Raw genomic sequence first — 21004 nt, forward strand, 5'->3', positions numbered from 1 at the left:
ACTGTAGGATTAAGGAAACAGTCGATCTGTCAAGGAAATAAACAACACTTTCTGACATAGTAAATAACGCCAGCTAGCTACAATTCAAATTAAGACATAGTTAGCTATACTTTCTTCTATCTGAAACTGACACAAAAGTATAACATGGTTCGCTGTCTGAAGTAGAACTAGCTGCCTGGATTACTCATTTGTAAGTAGCCAGCTAGTTAATGTCGCGTGCCCCTTGATCATTTAGTAAATTGTAGCTGGTGTGCTGTTACTTTTAGCTGGTAACGTTATTACTTCAAATAGTAGGCTATCCATGTAACTAACTTGCTAGCTACGTCTTTCACGCAAGCGTGAGTAAATACAATGTTCACATCTTCAACAGATCCCATTTGTAAAATGGAATGTATTCGAGTTTATCTGGAGAGCCTGAAGCAAGGACTGCAAATTGATGTCTTGAGGGAAGTTGGACGTCAATATCCTGTCTTTTGCTTTCTTCTGGTTTTCATGCTGTCATTAACTATACTTCTTAATAGGTAGGTTTTGTGAACAAACAAGGTGGATGTCTATTTTTGAATAAATGTCAAATGTTATACCTTATGCTCATGTAATATGAAGTAGTTAAAACGGTTATCGTGCTCAATTCAGAACTGTCGGGGTAAAGTCAGTATAGCATCCTGTCTATACTCATTCTTTCAGAATATTTTTTTTTTCAGTTGAGGTATTGTATTAGACATCTATGTGTCTGACCTGGTTATTCTAGGTATCTTCACATCTTGATGGTTTTTTGGTCCTTCCTGGCTGGAGTGATTACGTTCTATTGCTCCCTCGGTCCAGAATCACTCCTGCCCAACATCCTGTACACCATAAAGCCCAAGAACAAAGTAAGCACATTCCAAAAACCTGAAGTACAAGGGTCATGTTTACTATGCACCAAATGGAAGAATGCGGATTGAAATGGAGGGACAACCTCCTGAACTAAACACTCGTTTTAGTTTTCTGTTGCAAATGTTTTCCTTCAGTGTGCCATAATTAATATGACCCAATAGTTAGGGCAATGCCGTGTTTTGTAATAGAGTTGCTTATTATGTTTCTGTAAACAGTTGGTAATTTCTCATCAGTCAGATATCCAAAAGTAAGTGACAAGTGTTGTAGCGACAGGGTCTCCCTATCTATTCTTCCACCAGCAAGAGCAACAGGAGCTGTTTCCATTGGGACACAGCTGTGCAGTGTGTGGGAAAGTAAAGTGCAAACGTCACAGGTATGTCAGACCACTCAATATAAGCCTAGCACAAATGGAGAACAGACCAAATGTCATGTTTACATGTATGGCGAATGAATGGAAGCTTGTATTGAGCATCAATGAACAGCAGTGGCATTGATTGATTAGTAAAAGTCAAAGAAGGATTTGGCAGAGTTAATCTGCCACTTAGTGGACACTGAGTCGGTGCTTCTCTTTCACATCACTATTGAAATATGTTGTCCTTCGCAGACCAACATTACTCCTAGAAAACTATCAGCCATGGTTGGACTTGAAAGTCTACTCCAAAGTGGATGCTTCCATGTCTGAGGTATTGCAATGGGTCATTTTAAATAGGTTTTTGTTAAGAAATCACAATTATAACAGATTGTCAATCAGTCAATGTCTTTATTGTCCAAATCAGGAAATCCATTTTGTATTATCGTTTGGCCCGTAGGTGCTCGAGTTGGTTCTGGAGAATTTTGTATATCCCTGGTACCGGTGAGTAGATTCTACCACAGTTTTGAACTGTGGAACAGTTGAACAATTTTGAACAGACTTCCCTGTTCTCTGGAGAGGGAAGTGTGAATGCATATTTCATTATGCTTTTCTTTACATGACAGGAACATCACAGATGATGAGGCATGTGTAGATGAACTGAGAATGACCTTTCGGTTCTTTGCATCTGTGTTAGTTCGACGCGCTCAGAAGGTGATGCATAGCTCTCAGTCGATTCAAGTTATTTTTTTATTTTTTTTTAACCTTTATTTAACCAGGAAAAGAACATTGAGACCCAGAGTCTCTCTCTTTTTCAAGGGTCCATATATTGCTGATTATGGTTAATACATTGTTAATGTACTCGGGCTTTACACTAACTGTGAAAATGTTTCATACAGGTTGATGTCCCCTCAGTTATTTCTGGCAAAATGATGAAAGCAGCCATGAAGCACGTTGAAATAATTGCAAAGGCCAAGCAAAAAGGTTTATTTTCTGTAGATTGGTAACACAAATTGCAGTAAGTTTCTGCACTGCAAGATGTTGTTCAGTAGAGAACTAAATGTGCACTGACTGTGCAAGGCTTAATACTGTTTGTGTGTGTTTCAGTGAAGAACACTGAGGGATTGCAGCAGGCTGCTCTGGTTGAGTATGGCCCTGACTTACATTTTGCCCTGCATAGTCGCAAAGATGAGCTGCGTTATCTCAGGAAGTTGACAAAGATGCTATTTGCCTATCTCATGCCTCCCAAAGCCACTGACTGCAGGTAGGCCACATCAACCAGACAGTTACATCCCAAATGGCAACCTACCCCCTGTATTGTGCACTACTTTTTACCAGGGCCCATAGGGCAAAAGTAGTGTCATATAAAGGGAAAAGGGTGCCATTTGGAACACAGCCAGAGACCGTGTACCTGTTGAAGGGAAAGGAAAACATTTATTTTTGAACCAAGGCAATTGGAATCCTGTGTCTTACTCTTTGTCAGATCTCTAGCTGTGCTAATGCAAGAGATCCTGGTAGGCTCTGTGTTCCTCCCCATCATGGACTTCATGGCTGATCCTGTAAGTATGATGATGTATGTGTACTTAGTGATAGAGGGTGTAGAAGCTAAAGGCCATTCACATGACTCGTGCAAGAACAGCTTTGCGCTGAGCAAGCCTTGTTTTTCAAAGGAGCAGAATCAAGTGAATGGGCCAATTATACAAACTCAACTCTCTGCATTAAGATTGTATCAATGAAATGCATGAACGAGCAGAACATTTTAGAACTGGAATTTTAGCAATGCAACTGTGGTGGTTGACACATTCCATCATACTGATGCATTCCTCCTGTTGCTTTTCAGGATACTGTGAACCACATGGTGCTAATATTCGTTGATGACACTCCAGTAAGGAAATTGCACATTTTACTAATCTTCTAGTGGAAGCATCATGCAGTCGTGCATTTGTGATTCATTCCTCAAATTGTTTTCCCAGTCTGAGCCGGCCATGGAGCCACCATCTAGCCTGGTTCCATTCCTGCAGAAATATGCTGACCCTCGTACCAAGAAGACATCTGTAAGTACTTAGACCTATGGGCACAGAAAGCCCTTGTTACCCACATATCCAGTCCACTGACCAATTAATTGTCTGTACAGTACCCTATCAGCCATTACAAGCACAATGAGAAAGGTAGTTAATGAACTTATACAGAATACAAAAAAAAAGAGAAGAGATTGATAAATGAAATATTGGTAGAGTTTTGCATGGACAAACACAGGATGTGTTCCAAATGGCCTCCTATTCCCTATATAGTGCATTACTATGGGCTCTATGGGCCCTGTTCAAAAGTAGTTGACTATAAAGGGAACAGGGTGCCATTTAGGGAGCACACACAGCTGCTGAACTCTGTCTTTCCTCCTGCCATCTGGTTTCCCAGGTGCTGAAGCTGGAGCTGAAGGAGATTCGGGAGCAGCAGGACCTTCTGTTCCGCTTCATGAACTTCCTAAAGCAGGAGGGAGCCGTGCACGTGCTCCAGTTCTTACTCACCGTGGGTAAGGACAAATCTCATAGAACCTCATACGAGGCTGTAAGGTCTTTCCTGCATACTGCTCTATTGAGAGGCTTTTATATAAATTCATCAAATATCCATTTAATGTAAGTCCAGGAGGACATGTAAAATAACCATAGTCAAGCCAGTGATATTTAGAGAGGTACTACTCAACCCCACTTAATTTCAGTTAAGTTTTTGACTTTGAAAGTTTTATAAAGCATAGATCAATCTGGTAACACTAACAGCATTCATCCACTTCTCCTTCATGGTATTACAGAGGAGTTCAATGATAAGATCCTGTGTCCAGAGCTGAGTGAAGCTGAGCTGCAGCGTCTGCATGGTGAGGTGCAGCACGTCTACGAGACCTACTGCTTGGAGGAGAGTATCGACAAGATCAGTTTTGACCGCTTCATCGTTGAGGAAATACGAAACAGTAAGCTGTGGTAGTGACTTGGTGCTCACAATTTTACCACAATAATTTAACAGTGTGATGTGAGATGTGCTCTTTTCTGGAAGTCCATAAACCTTTAAAAACATGTATCTTGTTTTAGTTGCAGAGGGGCCGTACGAGGGAGTGGTGAAGCTGCAGACTATGCGCTGCCTGTTTGAGGCCTACGAGCATGTTCTGTCCCTGCTGGAGAGTGTCTTCACCCCCATGTTCTGCCACAGCGATGGGGTGAGCCCAAGCCATGCACTGACACTACTCTCTGGTCGAATCCCAATAATCTCACCTACTTCCTGAAGTTTGCGCTCGTTCACTACTGCCCACACATTTTAAAACATTGTAATGGTCATGTAGGCTTCGGCTAGAGGGAGTTTCCATCTCGAAAGTTGACATACACTTCGGTTGGAGTCATTAAAACTATTTTTTCCAAACACTCCGCAAATTTCTTGTTAACAATCTATAGTTTTGGCAAGTCGGTTAGGACATCTACTTTGTGCATGACACAAGTCATTTTTCCAACAATTGTTTAAACAGATTATTTCACTTATAATTCACTGTATTACAATTTCAGTGGGTCAGAAGTTTACATACACTAAGTTTACTGTGCCTATAAACGGCTTGGAAAATTCCAGAAAATGATCTCATGGATTTAGCTTCTGATAGGCTAATTGACATCATTTGAGTCAAAAGGAGGATATATTTCAAGTACCTGTGGATGTATATCAAGGCCTACCTTCAAACTCAGTCCCACTTTGGTTGACATCATGGGAAAATCTAAAGAAATCAGCCAGACCTCAGAAAAAAATTGTAGACCTGCGTAAGTCTGGTTCATCCTTGGGAGCAATTTCCAAACGCCTGAAGGTGCCACGTTCATCTGTACAAACAATAGTATGCAAGTAATAACACCATGGGACCACACAACCTTCATTACCGCTCAGGAAGGAGACGCATTCTGTCTCCTAGAGATTAATATACTTTGATGCGAAAAGTGCAACTCAATCCCTGAACAACAGCAAACGACCTTGTGAAGATGCTGGAGAAAACAGGTACAAAAGTATCTTTATCCACAGTAAAACGAGTCCTATATCGACATAACCTGAAAGGCCGCTCAGCAAGGAAGAAGCCACTGCTACAAAATGGACTATGGTTTGCAACTGCATATGGGGACAAAGATCATGTTTTTTGTATAAATGTCCTCTGGTCTGATGAAACAAAAGTAGAACTGTTTGGCCCAAATGACCATTGTTATATTTGGAGGAAAAAGGTGGAGGCTTGCAAGCCGAAGAACACCATCCCAACCGTGAAGCACGGGGGTGGCAGCATCGTGTTGTGGGGGTGCTTTGCTGCAGGAGGGACTGGTGCACTTCTCAAAATAGATGGCATCATGAGGAACGAAAATTATGTGGATATATTGAATCAACGTCTCAAGACACCAGTCAGTAAGTTAAAGCTTGGTTGCAAATGGGTCTTCCAAATGGACAATGACCCCAAGCATACTTCCAAAGTTGTGGAAAAATGGCTTAAGGACAACAAAGTCTAGGTATTTGAGTGGCCATCACAAAGCCCTGACCTCAATCCTATAGAACATTTGTGGGTAGAACTGAAAAAGCGTGTGCGAGCAAGGATGCCTACAAACCTGACTCGGTTACAGGAGGAATGGGCCAAAATTCACCCAACTTACTGTGGGAAGCTTGTGGAAGGCTACCCGAAACGTTTGACCCAAGTTAAACAATTTAAAGGCAATGCTACCGAATACTAATTGAGTGTATGTAAACTTCTGACCCACTGGGAATGTGATGAAAGAAATTAAAGCTGAAATAATTAATTCTCTCTACTATTATTCTGACATTTCACATTCTGAAAATAAAGTGGTGATCCTAACTGACCTAAGACAGTAAAAATTCCCTAGGATTAAATGTCAGGAATTGTGAAAAACTGAGTTTAAATGTATTTGGCTATATGTAAACTTCGGACTTCAACTGTACCTGTCATTTTCCTTTCTAATCCATCAAGGGAAGTGAACAAGTGCACATTTCTGGAAAAATATAGATTATTGGGACGCAACCTGTACTTTCTATGTGGACATAAACCATACACCCATATCTAATCGCCTTCAATGGAGTTATCCTACAACGAGCCAGAACATGATACAATGACAACGTGAACGTTTCAATATACAAAAGCAAGTTGACTAACTGATAATATTTTTCCCATTCATAACTCTCTCTGCAGTATTTCACACACCTGCTGATGGGGGCAGAGTCTCCAAAAAGGGACTCCAGAATGAACAGGTTTGTGCTCCTGATGGCAATGATTGTGACATTAGAAAGAGGTGTAATATTCTTCTAAGCTGAAGTCTTTAGTGTTCTTTATTTTCACTCACACATATACACACATTTTCTCTTTGCATCTAAATAGAGACTATTGGAGAGCTTTCATCTTCTTCATAACAGAAGTGTTGTGTAGTTTCAATGGCTATTTCTACACCGTGCGTCTTTACTTCTCAGCCAAGACTCCACATTAGGGTGGCGTCTTGTTAACATATGCCTGTTTACGCCCACCACAAACACAGGCCTGTTTAAGCCCACCACAAACACAGGCCTGTTTACGCCCACCACAAATGATGGCACTGAAGCTATATTGTACTATTTGTAGCCTGTCGCTGTGGGCTTATGTTGTTTATCTTGCTGTTATTCCAGGAATAGTCTGAGTGTGGATGATATGAGGTGAGTATGTGTTTGGGAATGATGCAGACCAGGTTAATGTCCTGCTGCCGACTGCCATTGAGTTTGCTGCATGCCAGATATAATTAGCCCAGACTGCAGTGAATGGAACCAAAATGTGCTGTAGAAAAAGCATTGTGGGGCAATAAGCACTTTTCTTCAGTAGGCTTTTGCAAGCTAGCGTTTGTTGTTTTTGTTAAGACTTGCTCTTTACCTTGTATTGCTGTAACTGAATAAGAGTTGGGGTTATATGTAATTGTTTTTATTCAGTTGAATAATTGTTGAACATTCAAGGTAGCAGGTGCTTTGAATAGTATTTAACTTCTAGTTTTGGCGTTGAACTCGAGCCACAGAATGGAGGAAGAGGAGAAATGTGGGGTTTCCCATGGCCCCATAACTAATCTCCTCTCATACTGTTTCTCTAATGGTCTATCCATGTCTTGTGTGAGCGCCCATAGTTCTCTTGTGTATAATGGGCGCCAGATCTCCTTGTCGGGACAGTGTTAGAGGGCCTCAATTTCAACCTTCCCTTCTTGTCCCTAATATTTGGTCTGCACTAAGTTGCCCATCCAACATTCAAACCACCTTTACTGACATATGGCTAGATGTAAGCCTCAGTCTGTAAGCATGGACTCCTGTACACAACTACAAACTACCTCTCATTGCTTGAGTGCATCTGTTCTCATCTGTCTGCTTGGCATTAGTAGAATGTGCAACGTTTCATAATGTGTGCTCTCTTTGTGTGTTCATGTTTGGATTTGGACCTCAGCATGGCATTTTGACTTTGGACTTATAGTTTCAACATCTTTGCAGCATTTTGAATTATTTTGATCTGCATAGCACCATTTCGGGCATCGCTGCATTAACAGCAGATGTTTGGATAAGTGGCATCAACTGTTGACAGCAACAACACATGCAGTTTCACACAGCTGCCTGTCTGGCATTCAATTTCCTAGTGTGTGTTCACTTCTGTATTCGTGTGTGCCTGTGAAGGAACGTCTCAAAACGAGGGGAGACGTTTGGGATCAGCCGGATCGGCAGCAAAATCAAAGGCGTCTTCAAGAGCACCACCATGGAGGGGGCGATGCTGCCGTACTCCATGGTCGACGCTGAAGATGAAGCGGTGAGAACCCCCACCAAAATGAACACTGACACCGAAACTATGATCAATCACATCCCCATCCTCCACCATGCATATGAATGGGGGATTTCTATTCCTGCATATTGTAACCACAGGCTGGGTTTCCATAGTTATTTTGATTGAATTGTCAGTTACTTTAGTAGTAAGTGCAGTTTTCAAAAAATACACTCTGGGAATGACACTTTAAAGTATCACACAACAATTATTTCCAATTCCAATATCGTTCTTGAATTTTCACACACTAACACATCATTGAACATGCCATACAAATAAAGGAATTTTAATTTATTATACGAAGTGCCTTTTTGACATCCCATGTTGTGTTGCAGGTTGAGGAAGCAACTATGGTGATGGAGGATGACTCCCATGTGGAGGCAGCTAGTACTCCAGGTGTCCTGAGGAACTTGTCAGCCTGGAGCATCACCATCCCCTACATTGACTTCTACGATGACGAGGTGAAGAAGGAGAGGGTCCCCGTGTTCTGCATCGACGTGGAACGCAATGACATGAAGGAAGGTGAGGGCACGGCTAGAGCTGTTTATGTTAAAGTCCCAAATGCCACCCTATTCCCTACACAGTGCACTACTTTTGATCAGAGGGCCCTGGTCAAAAGTAGTGTACTTTGTATGGAATAGGGTGCCATTTAGGATGCACTATATATGTGTTCTATGAATTATGTGTGTGGGAATTGGGGAAAGATAAAACTGCAGTATTGATGTTGGTTTTCAATTGTGTTGATTCTTGAGTGATTTTATTTCTGTTTCAGTGGGACATGAAACGGAGGACTGGTCCATCTTCAGACGATACATGGAATTCTACGTTCTAGAAAATAAACTCACAGAGTTCCACGGTAAGACGACATTGTGTACTTTCTCACACATTTCTTCAGAGGAAGTATACCTGTTTGGCTTTGTTATCTCTGAAGTCCTGTGGTTAGTAGATGTGAGCTTCCGTTACCTTTTTTCACATTTGTTATGTGTCACTGGTAGTTTTTAACTTTTTTTGTTGCACAGGCTCATTTGCAGATGCACAGCTCCCTTCGAAAAGAATTATAGGACCAAAGAACTATGAGTTCCTATCATCAAAGAGGGAAGAATTTGAGGAATATTTGCAGGTATTCCTACAAAACATTATGAACGGCTCTTTCCATGATCTAGACTGACCAGGTAAAAGCTATGATCCCTTATTGATGTCACCTGTTAAATCTACTTCGATCAGTGTTGATGAAGGGGAGGAGACCGGTTAAAGAAGGCTATGGTAGTAGGTGCCAGGTGCACCTGTTTGTGCCAAGACCTGCAACGCTACTAGGTTTTTCAACAGTTTCCTGTTTGTATCAAGAATGGTCCACCACCCAAAGGACATCCAGCTGACTTGACACAAATGTGGGAAGCATTGTAGTCAACATGGGCCAGCATCCCTGTGGAACGCTTTCGACACCTTGTCGAGTCCATGCCCTGATGAATTGAGACTGTTCTGAGGGCAAAGGGGGGTGCATCTCAATATTTGGAAGCGGTTCTTAATGTTATGTACACTGTGTACGTAGGCCTATTGCTCTGTAGTGTACAGTAACTGTAGTACCTATACAGTTCTATGAAATCGAAACTACTATAATACATGTCTGTGTTGTAAACAGAGACTGCTGCAGCACCCAGAGTTGAGTAACAGTCAGCTGTTGGCAGACTTCCTGTCACCTCACAGCATGGAGACTCAGTTCATGGACAAGATGATGCCTGATGTAAACCTGGGTATGGAGCATCAAATAACACTTATGTATAACACAAGGAACACTAAAAATTCATTTTTATTTGACCTTCATTTAACTAGGCAAGTCAATTAAGAACAAATTCTTATTTTCAATGACTGCCTAGGAACAGTGCCTGTTCAGGGGCAGAACGACAGATTTTTACCTTGTCAGCTGGGGGATTTGATCTTGCAACCTTCCGGTTACCAGTCCAACGCTCTAACCAATAGGCTACCCTGCCTAGTGTATCCCAAATGGCACCCTATTTCCCATATTTTATTTTTTTATTTCACCTTTATTTAACCAGGTAGGCTAGTTGAGAACAAGTTCTCATTTGCAACTGCGACCTGGCCAAGATAAAGCATAGCAGTGTGAGCAGACAACAGAGATGCACATGGAGTAAACAACTAACAAGTCAATAACACAATAGGAAGAGAAAAAAAAGTGGAGTCTATATACATTGTGTGCAAAAGGCTTGAGGTAGGCGAATAATTACAATTTTGCAGATTAACACTGGAGTGATAAATTATCAGAAATGTACAGGTAGAGATATTGGTGTGCAAAAGAGCAGAAAAGTAAATAAATAAAAACAGTATGGGGATGAGGTAGGTAAAAATGGGTGGGCTATTTGCCGATAGACTATGTACAGCTGCAGCGATCGGTTAGCTGCTCAGATAGCAGATGTTTGAAGTTGGTGAGGGAGATAAGTCTCCAACTTCAGCGATTTTTGCAATTCGTTCCAGTCACAGGCAGCAGAGAACTGGAACGAAAGGCGGCCAAATGAGGTGTTGGCTTTAGGGATGATCAGTGAGATACACCTGCTGGAGCGCGTGCTACGGATGGGTGTTGCCATCGTGACCAGTGAAATGAGATAAGGCGGAGCTATACCTAGCATGGACTTGTAGATGACCTGGAGCCAGTGGGTCTGGCGACAAATATGTAGCGAGGGCCAGCCGACTAGAGCGTACAAGTCGCAGTGGTGGGTGGTATAAGGTGCTTTAGTGACAAAACGGATGGCACAGTGATAAACTGCATCCAGTTTGCTGAGTAGAGTGTTGGAAGCAATTTTGTAGATGACATCGCCGAAGTCGAGGATCGGTAGGATAGTCAGTTTTACTAGGGTAAGTTTGGCGGCGTGAGTGAAGGAGGCTTTGTTGCGGAATAGAAAGCAGACTCTTGATTTGATTTTCGATTGGAGATGTTTGATATGAGTCTGGAAGGAGAGTTTACAGTCTAGCCAGACACGTAGGTACTTATAGATGTCCACATATTCAAGGTTGGAACCATCCAGGGTGGTGATGCTGGTCAGGCGTGTGGGTGCAGGCAGCGAACGGTTGAAAAGCATGCATTTGGTTTTACTAGCGTTTAAGAGCAGTTGGAGGCCACGGAAGGAGTGTTGTATGGCATTGAAGCTCGTTTGGAGGTTAGATAGCACAGTGTCCAATATAGTACACTACTTTTGACCAGAGCATAATAGGTGTGCAATGTGTAGGGAATAGGGTGCCAATTGGGATGCAATCCTTAAAAACCCACACATTCATACAAGGAGGCCTAAAGATGCCATAGAGAAATATAGGAGAAATTCATTGTTGATTAGCTATGTAGCAGCATCATGTGTAGCTGTGTTGACAAATTGATTTTATTCCTTCTCAGGTAAAATATTCAGGTCTGTCCCTGGAAAAATTATAAAAGAGGTAAGAGGCATTTATCCAATGGGATTTTAATAGTAGAATATCTCTTGGGATATACTGTAGTTAGTCACTGAAATTATTTCACTCTTAAATAAAGAATATATGATCAGACAATGGTGTTGCAGACCTCCCAGCTCAGTGGTGTGATATTAATCATGATGTTGTGTCTGTTTCCTCTGCCTGCCAGAAAGGACAGAACCTAGAGCCTTTCATCCAGTCCTTCTTCAACTCTTGTGAATCTCCCAAAGTCAAACCCAGCAGGCCTGAGCTGACCACCCTCAGCTCTACTGCTGAGTACAACAAGGTCAGCTACGGTTGCAAAATTCCCAAAACTTTCCCCAAATTCCCTGGTTTTACCCAAGTTAAAATCACTGTGCAAAACTCCCCATCTGTCCACTTGGCCTATACATACTTCACAGTGGAAACACTATGTACACCCCTCCCATCCAGCTTAGCTATATGTAGGGATATATCCTGCCTGAGTGGACAGCCTTAATCACTGATTATCTCCTTACCCCTGCTCTCTGCCAGGATGTTCTCACTTTATTTTACCTTTTATTTTAACAAGGCAACAAATTCTTATTTTCAATGACTGCCTAGGAACAGTGTTCAGGGGCAGAACGACAGATTTGTACCTTGCCAGCTCGGGGGTTTGAACTTGCAACCTTCCGGTTACTAGTCCAACGCTCTAACCACTAGGCTACCCTGCCTGAAGTTGGAAGTTTACATACACCTCAGCCAAATACATTTAAACTCAGTTTTTCACAATTCCTGACATTTAATCCTTGTAAGAATCCCTGTTTTAGGTCAGTTAGGATCACCACTTTATTTTAAGAATGTGAAATGTCAGAATAATAGTAGAGTGATTTATTTCAGCTTTAATTTCTTTCATCACATTCCCAGTGGGTCAGAAGTTTACATACACTCAATTAGTATTTGGTAGCATTGCCTTAAACAATTTAAACTTGGGTCAAACGTTTTGGGTAGCCTTCCACAAGCTTTCCACAATAAGTTGGGTGAATTTTGGCCCATTCCTCCTGACAGAGCTGGTGTAACTGAGTCAGGTTTGTAGGCCTCCTTGCTCGCACATGCTTTTTCAGTTCTGCCCCCAAATCTTCTATAGGATTGAGGTCAGGGCTTTGTGATGGCCACTCAAATACCATGACTTCGTTGTCCTTAAGCCATTTTGCCACAACTTTGGAAGTATGCTTGGGGTCATTGTCCATTTGGAAGACCCATTTGCAACCAAGTTTTAACTTACTGACTGATGTCTTGAGATGTTGATTCAATATATCCACATAATTTCTGTTCCTCATGATGCCATCTATTTTGTGAAGTGCACCAGTCCCTCCTGTAGCAAAGCACCCCCACAACATGATGCTGCCACCCCCATGCTTCACGGTTGGGATGGTGTTCTTCAGCTTGCAAGCCTCCCCCTTTTCCTCCAAACATAACAATTTAGTTTCATCAGACCAGAGGACATTTCTCCAAAAAGTACGATCTTTGTCCCCATGTGCAGTTGCAAACTGTAGTCTGGCTTTTTTTATGGTGGTTATAGAGCAGTGGCTTCTTCCTTGCTGAGCGGCCTTTCAGGTTATGTCGATATAGGACTCGTTTTACTGTGGATATAGATACTTTTGTACCTGTTTCCTTCAGCATCTTCAAGGTCCTTCGCTGTTGTTCTGGGATTGATTTGCACTTTTCACAACAAAGTATGTTCATCTCTAGGAGACAGAACACGTCTCCTTCCTGAGCAGTATGACGACTGCGTGGTCCCATGGTGTTTATACTTCCGAACTATTGTTTGTACAGATGAACGTGGTACCTTCAGGCATTTGAAAATTGCTCCCAAGGATGAACCAGACTTGTGGAGGTCTACAATTTATTTTCTAAGGTCTTGGCTGATTTCTTTTGATTTCCCATGATGTCAAGCAAAGTTCGAAGATAGGCCTTGAAATACATCCACAGGTACACCGCCAATTGACTCAAATGATGTCAATTAGCCTACCAGAAGCTTCTAAAGCCATGCCATCGTTTTCTGCAATTTTCCAAGCTGTTTGAAGGCACAGTCAACTTAGTGTATGTAAACTTCTGACCCACTGGAATTGTGATACAGTGAATTATACATTAAATAATCTCTGTTAAACAATTGTTGTAAAAATGACTTGTGTCATGCACAAAGTAGATGTCCTAACCGACTTGCCAAAACTATAGTTTGTTAACAAAATATTTGTGGAGTGGTTGAAAAACAAGTTTTAATGACTCTAACCTAAGTGTATGTTAACTTCCGACTTCAAATGTATGTCAGAACAATAAATCTTTACATACTCCTTCCCAAAAACATAAACCATGACTGTTCCAGTCATTCCAGGGTTTATCAGTTTTGGAAGAACATTTTCCACTGAAACTATGCATATAAAAAACAGACTTTTGATATGTACAGTCGTGGCCAAAAGTTTAGAATGACACACAAATATTAATTTTCAAAGTCTGCTGCCTCAGTTTGTATGATGGCAAATTGCATATATTCCAGAATGTTATGAAGAGTGATAAGATGAATTGCAATTTATTGCAAAGTCCCTCTTTGCCATGGAAATGAACTGAATCCCCCAAAAAACATTTCCACTGCATTTCAGCCCTGCCACAAAAGGACCAGCTGACATCATGTCAGTGATTCTCTCGTTAACACAGGTGTGAGTGTTGATGAGGACAAGGCTGGAGATCACTCTGTCATGCTGATTGAGTTCAAATAACAGACTGGAAGCTTCAAAAGGAGTGTGGTGTTTGGAATCATTGTTCTTCCTCTGTCAAGCATGGTTACCTGCAAGGAAACACATGCCGTCATCATTGCTTTGCACAAAAAGGGCTTCACAGGCAAGGATATTGCCGCCAGCAAGATTGCACCTCAATCAACCATTTATCGGATCATCAAGAACTTCAAGGAGAGCGGTTCAATTATTGTGAAGAAGGCTTCAGGGCGCCCAAGAAAGTCCAGCAAGCGCCAAGCCTGTCTCCTAAAGTTGATTCCACTGCGGGATCGGGGCACCACCAGTACAGAGCTTGCTCAGGAATGGCAGCAGGCAGGTGTGAGTGCATCTGCCTGCACAGTGAGGTGAAGACTTTTGGAGGATGGCCTGGTGTCAAGAAGGGCAGCAAAGAAGCCACTTTTCTCCAGGAAAAACATCAGGGACAGACTGATATTCTGCAAAAGGTACAGGGATTTGACTGCTGAAGACTGGGGTAAAGTCATTTTCTCTGATGAACCCTCTTACCGATTGAGACAAGGTGAGCGCTACCATCAGTCCTGTGTCATGCCAACAGTGAAGCATCCTGAGACCATTCACGTGTGGGGTTGCCTCTCAGCCAAGGGAGTGGGCTCACTCACAATTTTGCATAAGAACACAGCCAAGAATAAATAATGGTACCAACACATCCTCCAAGAGCAACTTCTCCCAACCATCCAGGAACAGTTTGGTGACGAACAATGCCATTTCCAGCATGATGGAGCACCTTGCCATAAGGCAAAAGTGATAACTAAGTGGCTTGGGGAACAAAACATCAATATTTTGTGTCCATTGCCAAGAAACTCCCCAGACCTTAATCCCCGAAAAATGTAAAAGTGGTGCGTGCATATGGATTCACCCCTTTGCTATGAAGCTCCTAAATCAAATCAAATTGATTTATATAGCCCTTCGTACATCAGCTGATATCTCAAAGTGCTGTACAGAAACCCAGCCTAAAACCCCAAACAGCAAGCAATGCAGGTGTAGAAGCACGGTGGCTAGGAAAAACTCCCTAGAAAGGCCAAAACCAAGGAAGAAACCTAGAGAGGAACCAGGCTATGTGGGGTGGCCAGTCCTCTTCTGGCTGTGCCGGGTGAAGATTATAACAGAACATGGCCAAGATGTTCAAATGTTCATAAATGACCAGCATGGTCGTATAATAATAAGGCAGAATAGTTGAAACTGGAGTAGCAGCACGGTCAGGTGGACTGGGGACAGCAAGGAGTCATCATGTCAGGTAGTCCTGGGGCATGGTCCTAGGGCTCAGGTCCTCCGAGAGAGAGAAAGAAAGAGAGGAGAGAATTAGAGAACGCACACTTAGATTCACACAGGACACCGAATAGGACAGGAGAAGTACTCCAGATATAACAAACTGACCCTAGCCCCCCGACACAAACTACTGCAGCATAAATACTGGAGGCTGAGAATAAGATCTGGTGCAACCAATTACATTCAGAAGTCACATGGTTAGTTCAAGTCCACCTGTGTGCAATCTAAGTGTCACATGATCTGTCACATCAGTATACATACATCTGTTCTTAAAGTCCCCAGAGTCTACAACACCACTAAGCAAGAGGCACCACCAAGCAAGCAGCACTATGACGACCAAGGAGCTCTCCAAACAGGTCAGGGACAAAGTTGTGGAGAAGTACAGATCAGGGTTGGGTTATAAAAAAATATAAAACTTTGAACATCCCACAGAATACAATTAATTCCATTGTTTAAAAAAAAATGGGAAAGAATATGGCACCACAACAACAAACTTGCAAAGAGAGGGCCGTCCACCAAAACTCACAGACCAGGCAAGGAGGTCATCAATCAGAGAGACAACAAAGAGACCAAAGATAACCCTGAAGGAGCTGCAAAGCTCCACCGTGGAGATTGGAGTATCTGTCCACAGGACCAGTTTAAGCCGTACACTCCACAGAGCTGGGCTTTACGAAAGAGTGGCCAGAAAAAAGCCATTGCTTATTTTTTTCTTTAAGCAAACACATTTGGTGTTTGCCAAAAGACATGTGGGAGACTCCCCAAATATATGGAAGAAGGTACTCTGGTCAGATGAGACTAAAATTTAGATTTTTGTCCATCAAGGAAAACGCTATGTCTGGTGCAAACCCAACAATTTATCACCCCGAGAATATCATCCCCACAGTGAAATTCTTGAGGGAAACTTGTTTCGGTCTTCCAGAGATTTGAGACTGTGACGGAGGTTCTCCTTCCAGCAGGACAATGACTCAACACTTGAGTGGCCTAGGGGTAAACATTTAAATGTCTTGTAATGGCCTAGCCAAAGGCCAGACCTCAATCCAATTGAGAATCTGTGGTATGACTTAAAGATTGCTGAACATTCCCATCCAACTTGAAGGAGCTGGAGCAGTTTTGCCTTGAAGAATGGGCAAAAATCCCAGTGGCTAGATGTTCCAAGCTTAGAGTCAAATACCCCAAGAGACTTGCAGCAGTAATTGCTGCAAAAGGTGGCTCTACAAAGTATTGATTTGGGGGGGGGGTGAATAGTCATGCACTCTTAAATTATTTTGTCTCGTTTGTATCACAATAAAAATATATTTTGCTTCTACAAAGTGGTAGGTATGTTGTGTAAATCAAATGAGACAAACCCCTAACAAATCAATTTTAATACCAGGTTGTAAGGCAACAAAATAGGAAAAGTGCCAAGGGGATGAATACTTTTGCAAGCCACTAATTAAAGATGTTAGAAGATGGCTTGACAGTTGTATTTTTCATTCTGTCAATAAAATAGTGTCTCTCCCTAGCTCTCCAATGACCTCTACAAAAACAATGCTAATCTGTTTGAGACCCTGGAGACGCATAACCGGAACTACTTTATGGAGATGATCTCGGTAGAAGGGATGTATGACTACATGATGTTTATGGGTAAGTGACCAGGCACAAGTAGTAGTTCCCTTTCATAGAGAAGAACTGAACTATGTGGTACGTTCTCCAGCACTCAAACAGAAGGGAGAACAAACAATGAGTCACTGACAACAACCAAAACAAGTGGGGTTTTAGGAGGGGTTCTGAAAGACACTCATGGGGGTGTCCACAGAAACTTGACTAGCAACAACAACTGGAACCTAAGAGACCCACCATGAGCGCCCACTAAATTTGCCTAAGAAAAAGCTAACAAAAGAAAAACCCACACCAAACTAATGGCGTGAAACAAAGTCAGATAACGGATTGTTTGTCTAAAAATCAAAATAGAGAGCGTCAACTAAAGGTGTTAACCCTCCGCATCTATCAAGACAACTGGAGCACTGGGCCAGCCACTCTTAAATAGCACTTGGGCCAGCACAGGTGAAACACCTTCCCACTAACGAGATGGAAACCAACACAGGTGTAACACATACTGACTAACGAGGTGACAGCAATTGGTGTGCCCTACGTGATAAAGAGCTAAAGACCAACCTCAAAACATAAATGGAAAAGCCAAAGCTTGTAACATATGACTAACTGTTATAGGATTCAGCCAATAGACTTTTTATTTTTACATTTGAGTCATTTAGCATAGTGTTTCCCAACTCTAGTCCTCCAATACCCCCAACAGCACACATTTTTGTTGTAGCCTCGGACAAACTCACCTGATTCAACCTGTCAACTAATCCTCAAGCCCCAATGAGCCGAATCAGATGTTTGTCCAGGGCTACAACAAACATGTGTGCTGTTGGGGGTACTGGAGTTGGGAAACACTGATTTAGCAGACTCTCTTATCCAGAGTGACTTGCTCAAGGGCACATTGACATATTTTTCAACTAGTCGGCTCGGGGATTCGAACCAGTGACCTTTCGGTCCAACGCTCATCTTGTGCAAGTTAATCCAGAGTTTTAGCACTACCAGTGATGGCCACCACAGTGTTTGTCATGATAGAAAGTTTTTAGGATGGTTTGCTTATCCTGACTGTCAGACACACACCTGTTGCCCAGTCATGATTCTTTTCATTGTGTTTGTTGTGTTTGATGGACAGGTCGAGTCGTGTTCCATATGCCAGACTGGTTGCATCACATCCTGTCAGGGGGGCGGATCTTGCTCAAGAACACATTTGAGGCCTACATGGATAGCTACATTCAACACAAACTAGAGATGATCCTGCAGGAGCACCGTGTGGTGTCTCTCGTCACTATGCTCAGAGGTACTGTGTGTGTGTTGGTCTCTCTCCGTGTGTGTTTGTGCGTGCGGTCGCTTGTGTATGTTCCTTCAGTAACGCATCCTATTTTGTTGACATTCTCCCCCAACCCCTCCTATTTCCTTCCTAAGGCTCAACCAAAGTTTAAGAGTAGCATACAATCACTGTAGATGTGCTGTTTCACTTCAGTGCTCATCCAAATCCAATCACCATGATATTGTTTGTTATCCCATGTCCATTGAGGTCTGGGATTGCCCTGCCCTACTTAATCCAGCTCTCCTAAACTCATAATTACATTTTCTGCCAAATTTCAGATGCTGTGTTCTGCGAGAACAGTGAGGAACGCACCACAGGAGACAAACAGAGAAGAGCCAAGAAGGCATTTGAAGAGATGATGAATTATCTGCCAGGTTAGACGCAGGCTTTGGCTGACTATTAGTATTATCTCTACTCAGTAGTTTTCTTTTGCCATATTCACCTGCTCTGAGTGGGAAAAATTTTGTCCATCCAACACGGAATTGCAAGTCGGAAACTCTGGGATCATCCTGGAGTTTCCTCCTATCCCAGATATTTTCCATTGTAGAAACATTCCAGTTTCCCCAATCAGTCCCATTAATGGCAAAGGCAGATAACATTGGCCTCAGTTCAGCTGTGCAGTATTGCTGTGTCTTTTCACCTTGTAGACTTTATGGAAAAGTGCATTGGACAGGAGGCCAAGTACGAGGGCATCCGACTTCTCTTTGACGGCTTCCAGCAGCCACTTCTCAACAAGCAGGTAAAGCTAAAAGGCAAACATGAAGACGAGTAACAGCTTCTCTGCAGCCAAGGTCTCATGGCGATATTAACTGTTTTCTCTCCTCTTGTTTCTGTCTTTTGGCTCCCCTAAGATGACTTACGTTCTGATGGATATTGCTGTCGAAGAACTGTTTCCAGAACTCGGCAAGGTAAACTTCTGAGAATCAGCTATACAGAGCCTTGCAAAAGTATTCATCCCCCTTGGCATTATTCCTATTTTGTTGCATTACAACCTATAATTTAAATAGATTTTTATTTGGATTTCATGTAATGGACAGACACAACATAGTCCAAATTGGTGAAGTGAAAAAAAGTACTTATTTTTAAAAAATGTAAAAGTGATGCGTGCATAGGTATTCACCCCCTTTGCTATGAAGCCCCTAAATAAGATCTGGTGCAACCAATTACCTTCAGAAGTCACATGGTTAGTTAAAGTCCACCTGTGTGCAATCTGTGTCACATGATCTCAGTATACACACACCTGTTCTGAAAGGTCCCCAAGTCTGTAACACCAGTAAGCAAGAGGCACCACAGGCAAGCAGCACTATGACGACCAAGGAGCTCTCCAAACAGGTCAGGGACAAAGTTGTGTAGAAGTACCGATAAGAGTTGGGTTATAAAAAAAATATCAGAAATGTTCAACATCCCACGGAGCACAATTAAATCCATTATAAAAAAAAATGGAAAGAATATGGCACAACAAACCTTCCAAGAGAGGGCCACCCACCAAAACTCACAGACCAGGCAAGGAGGGCATCGATCAGAGAGTCAACAAAGAGACCAAAGATAACCCTGACGGAGCTGCAAAGCTACACAGCGGAGATTGGAGTATTTGTTGGAGTATAGGACCGCCTTAAGCCGTACACTCCACAGAGCTGGGCTTTACGGAAGAGTGGCCATTGCTTAAAGAATTAAATTGGTGTTCGCCAAAGGCATGTGGGAGACGCCCCAAACATTGAAGAAGGTACTCTGATCAGATGAGACTAAAATATAGGTTTTTGGCCATCAAGGAAAACGCTATGTCTGGCGCAAACCCAACACCTCTCATCACCCGAGAACACCATCCCTACAGTGAAGTATGGTGGTGGCAACATCATGCTGTGGGGATGTTTTTCATTGGCACGAACTGGGAAACTGGTCAGAATTAAGGAATGATGGATGGCGCTAAATACAGGGAAATTCTTGAGGGAAACCTGAGACTGGGACGGAGGTTCACTTGGGACGGAGGACAATGACCCTAAGCATACTGCCAAAGTAACACTCAAGTGGTTTAAGGGGAAACATTTAAATGTCTTGGAATGGCCTAGTCAAAGCCCAGACCTTAATCCAATTGAGAATCTGAAGTATGACTTAAAGATTGCTGTACACCAGCAGAACCCATCCAAATTGAAGGAGCTGGAGCTTGAAGAATGGGCAAAAATCTCAGTGGCTTGATGTTCCAAGCTTATAGAGACATACCCCAAGAGACTTGCAGCTGTAATTGCTGCATAAGGTGGCTCTACAAAGTATTGACTTTGGGGGGGTGAAAAGTTATGCAAGCTCAAGTTCAGTTTTTTGTCTTATTTCTTGTTTGTTTCACAAAAAAATATTTTCCATCTTCAAAGTGGTAGGCATGTTGTGTAAATCAAATGATACAACCCCCCCCCCCATTTTTTTTTTTTAATTCCAGGTTGTAAGGCAACAAAATATGAAAAATGCCAAGGGGGGTGAATACTTTTGCAAGCCACTGTATGCAGGGCAACCATTCGTAATACGTTTGTCATAATATGTATGCCTACTTACTACAATGCAATTAT

The 21004-nt window shown here is 42.3% G+C and overlaps 1 protein-coding gene across 5 annotated transcripts in view; it reads left to right on the forward strand.

Moving 5' to 3' along the window:
• Window positions 1–21004, forward strand: part of LOC118398778 (sorting nexin-14-like) — a 22082-nt gene continuing 1078 nt past the window's right edge. Inside the window, exons 1-30 of one of the 5 annotated variants that reach the window (XM_035794466.2) lie at window positions 2–190; window positions 371–521; window positions 749–869; window positions 1173–1246; window positions 1478–1556; window positions 1683–1726; window positions 1849–1936; window positions 2122–2206; window positions 2330–2486; window positions 2706–2781; window positions 3063–3107; window positions 3196–3276; window positions 3638–3752; window positions 4029–4184; window positions 4303–4427; window positions 6429–6487; window positions 6896–6922; window positions 7913–8042; window positions 8390–8576; window positions 8827–8910; window positions 9074–9174; window positions 9694–9805; window positions 11455–11495; window positions 11680–11796; window positions 15820–15900; window positions 17047–17167; window positions 18255–18419; window positions 18728–18823; window positions 19097–19188; window positions 19301–19357. In XM_035794466.2, the coding sequence (XP_035650359.1) occupies window positions 385–521; window positions 749–869; window positions 1173–1246; window positions 1478–1556; window positions 1683–1726; window positions 1849–1936; window positions 2122–2206; window positions 2330–2486; window positions 2706–2781; window positions 3063–3107; window positions 3196–3276; window positions 3638–3752; window positions 4029–4184; window positions 4303–4427; window positions 6429–6487; window positions 6896–6922; window positions 7913–8042; window positions 8390–8576; window positions 8827–8910; window positions 9074–9174; window positions 9694–9805; window positions 11455–11495; window positions 11680–11796; window positions 15820–15900; window positions 17047–17167; window positions 18255–18419; window positions 18728–18823; window positions 19097–19188; window positions 19301–19357 (2853 nt within the window). In that variant the 5' untranslated portion in view covers window positions 2–190; window positions 371–384. Of the gene's footprint in view, window positions 191–370; window positions 522–748; window positions 870–1172; window positions 1247–1477; window positions 1557–1682; window positions 1727–1848; window positions 1937–2121; window positions 2207–2329; window positions 2487–2705; window positions 2782–3062; window positions 3108–3195; window positions 3277–3637; window positions 3753–4028; window positions 4185–4302; window positions 4428–6428; window positions 6488–6895; window positions 6923–7912; window positions 8043–8389; window positions 8577–8826; window positions 8911–9073; window positions 9175–9693; window positions 9806–11454; window positions 11496–11679; window positions 11797–15819; window positions 15901–17046; window positions 17168–18254; window positions 18420–18727; window positions 18824–19096; window positions 19189–19300; window positions 19358–21004 lie in introns of those variants that run through there. The other 4 variants (XM_035794468.1, XM_035794469.1, XM_035794470.1 and 1 more) reach the window with 4 other exon arrangements.

The sequence above is a fragment of the Oncorhynchus keta genome, chromosome 19 (assembly GCF_023373465.1).
Source record: "Oncorhynchus keta strain PuntledgeMale-10-30-2019 chromosome 19, Oket_V2, whole genome shotgun sequence".
NCBI lineage: Eukaryota > Metazoa > Chordata > Actinopteri > Salmoniformes > Salmonidae > Oncorhynchus > Oncorhynchus keta.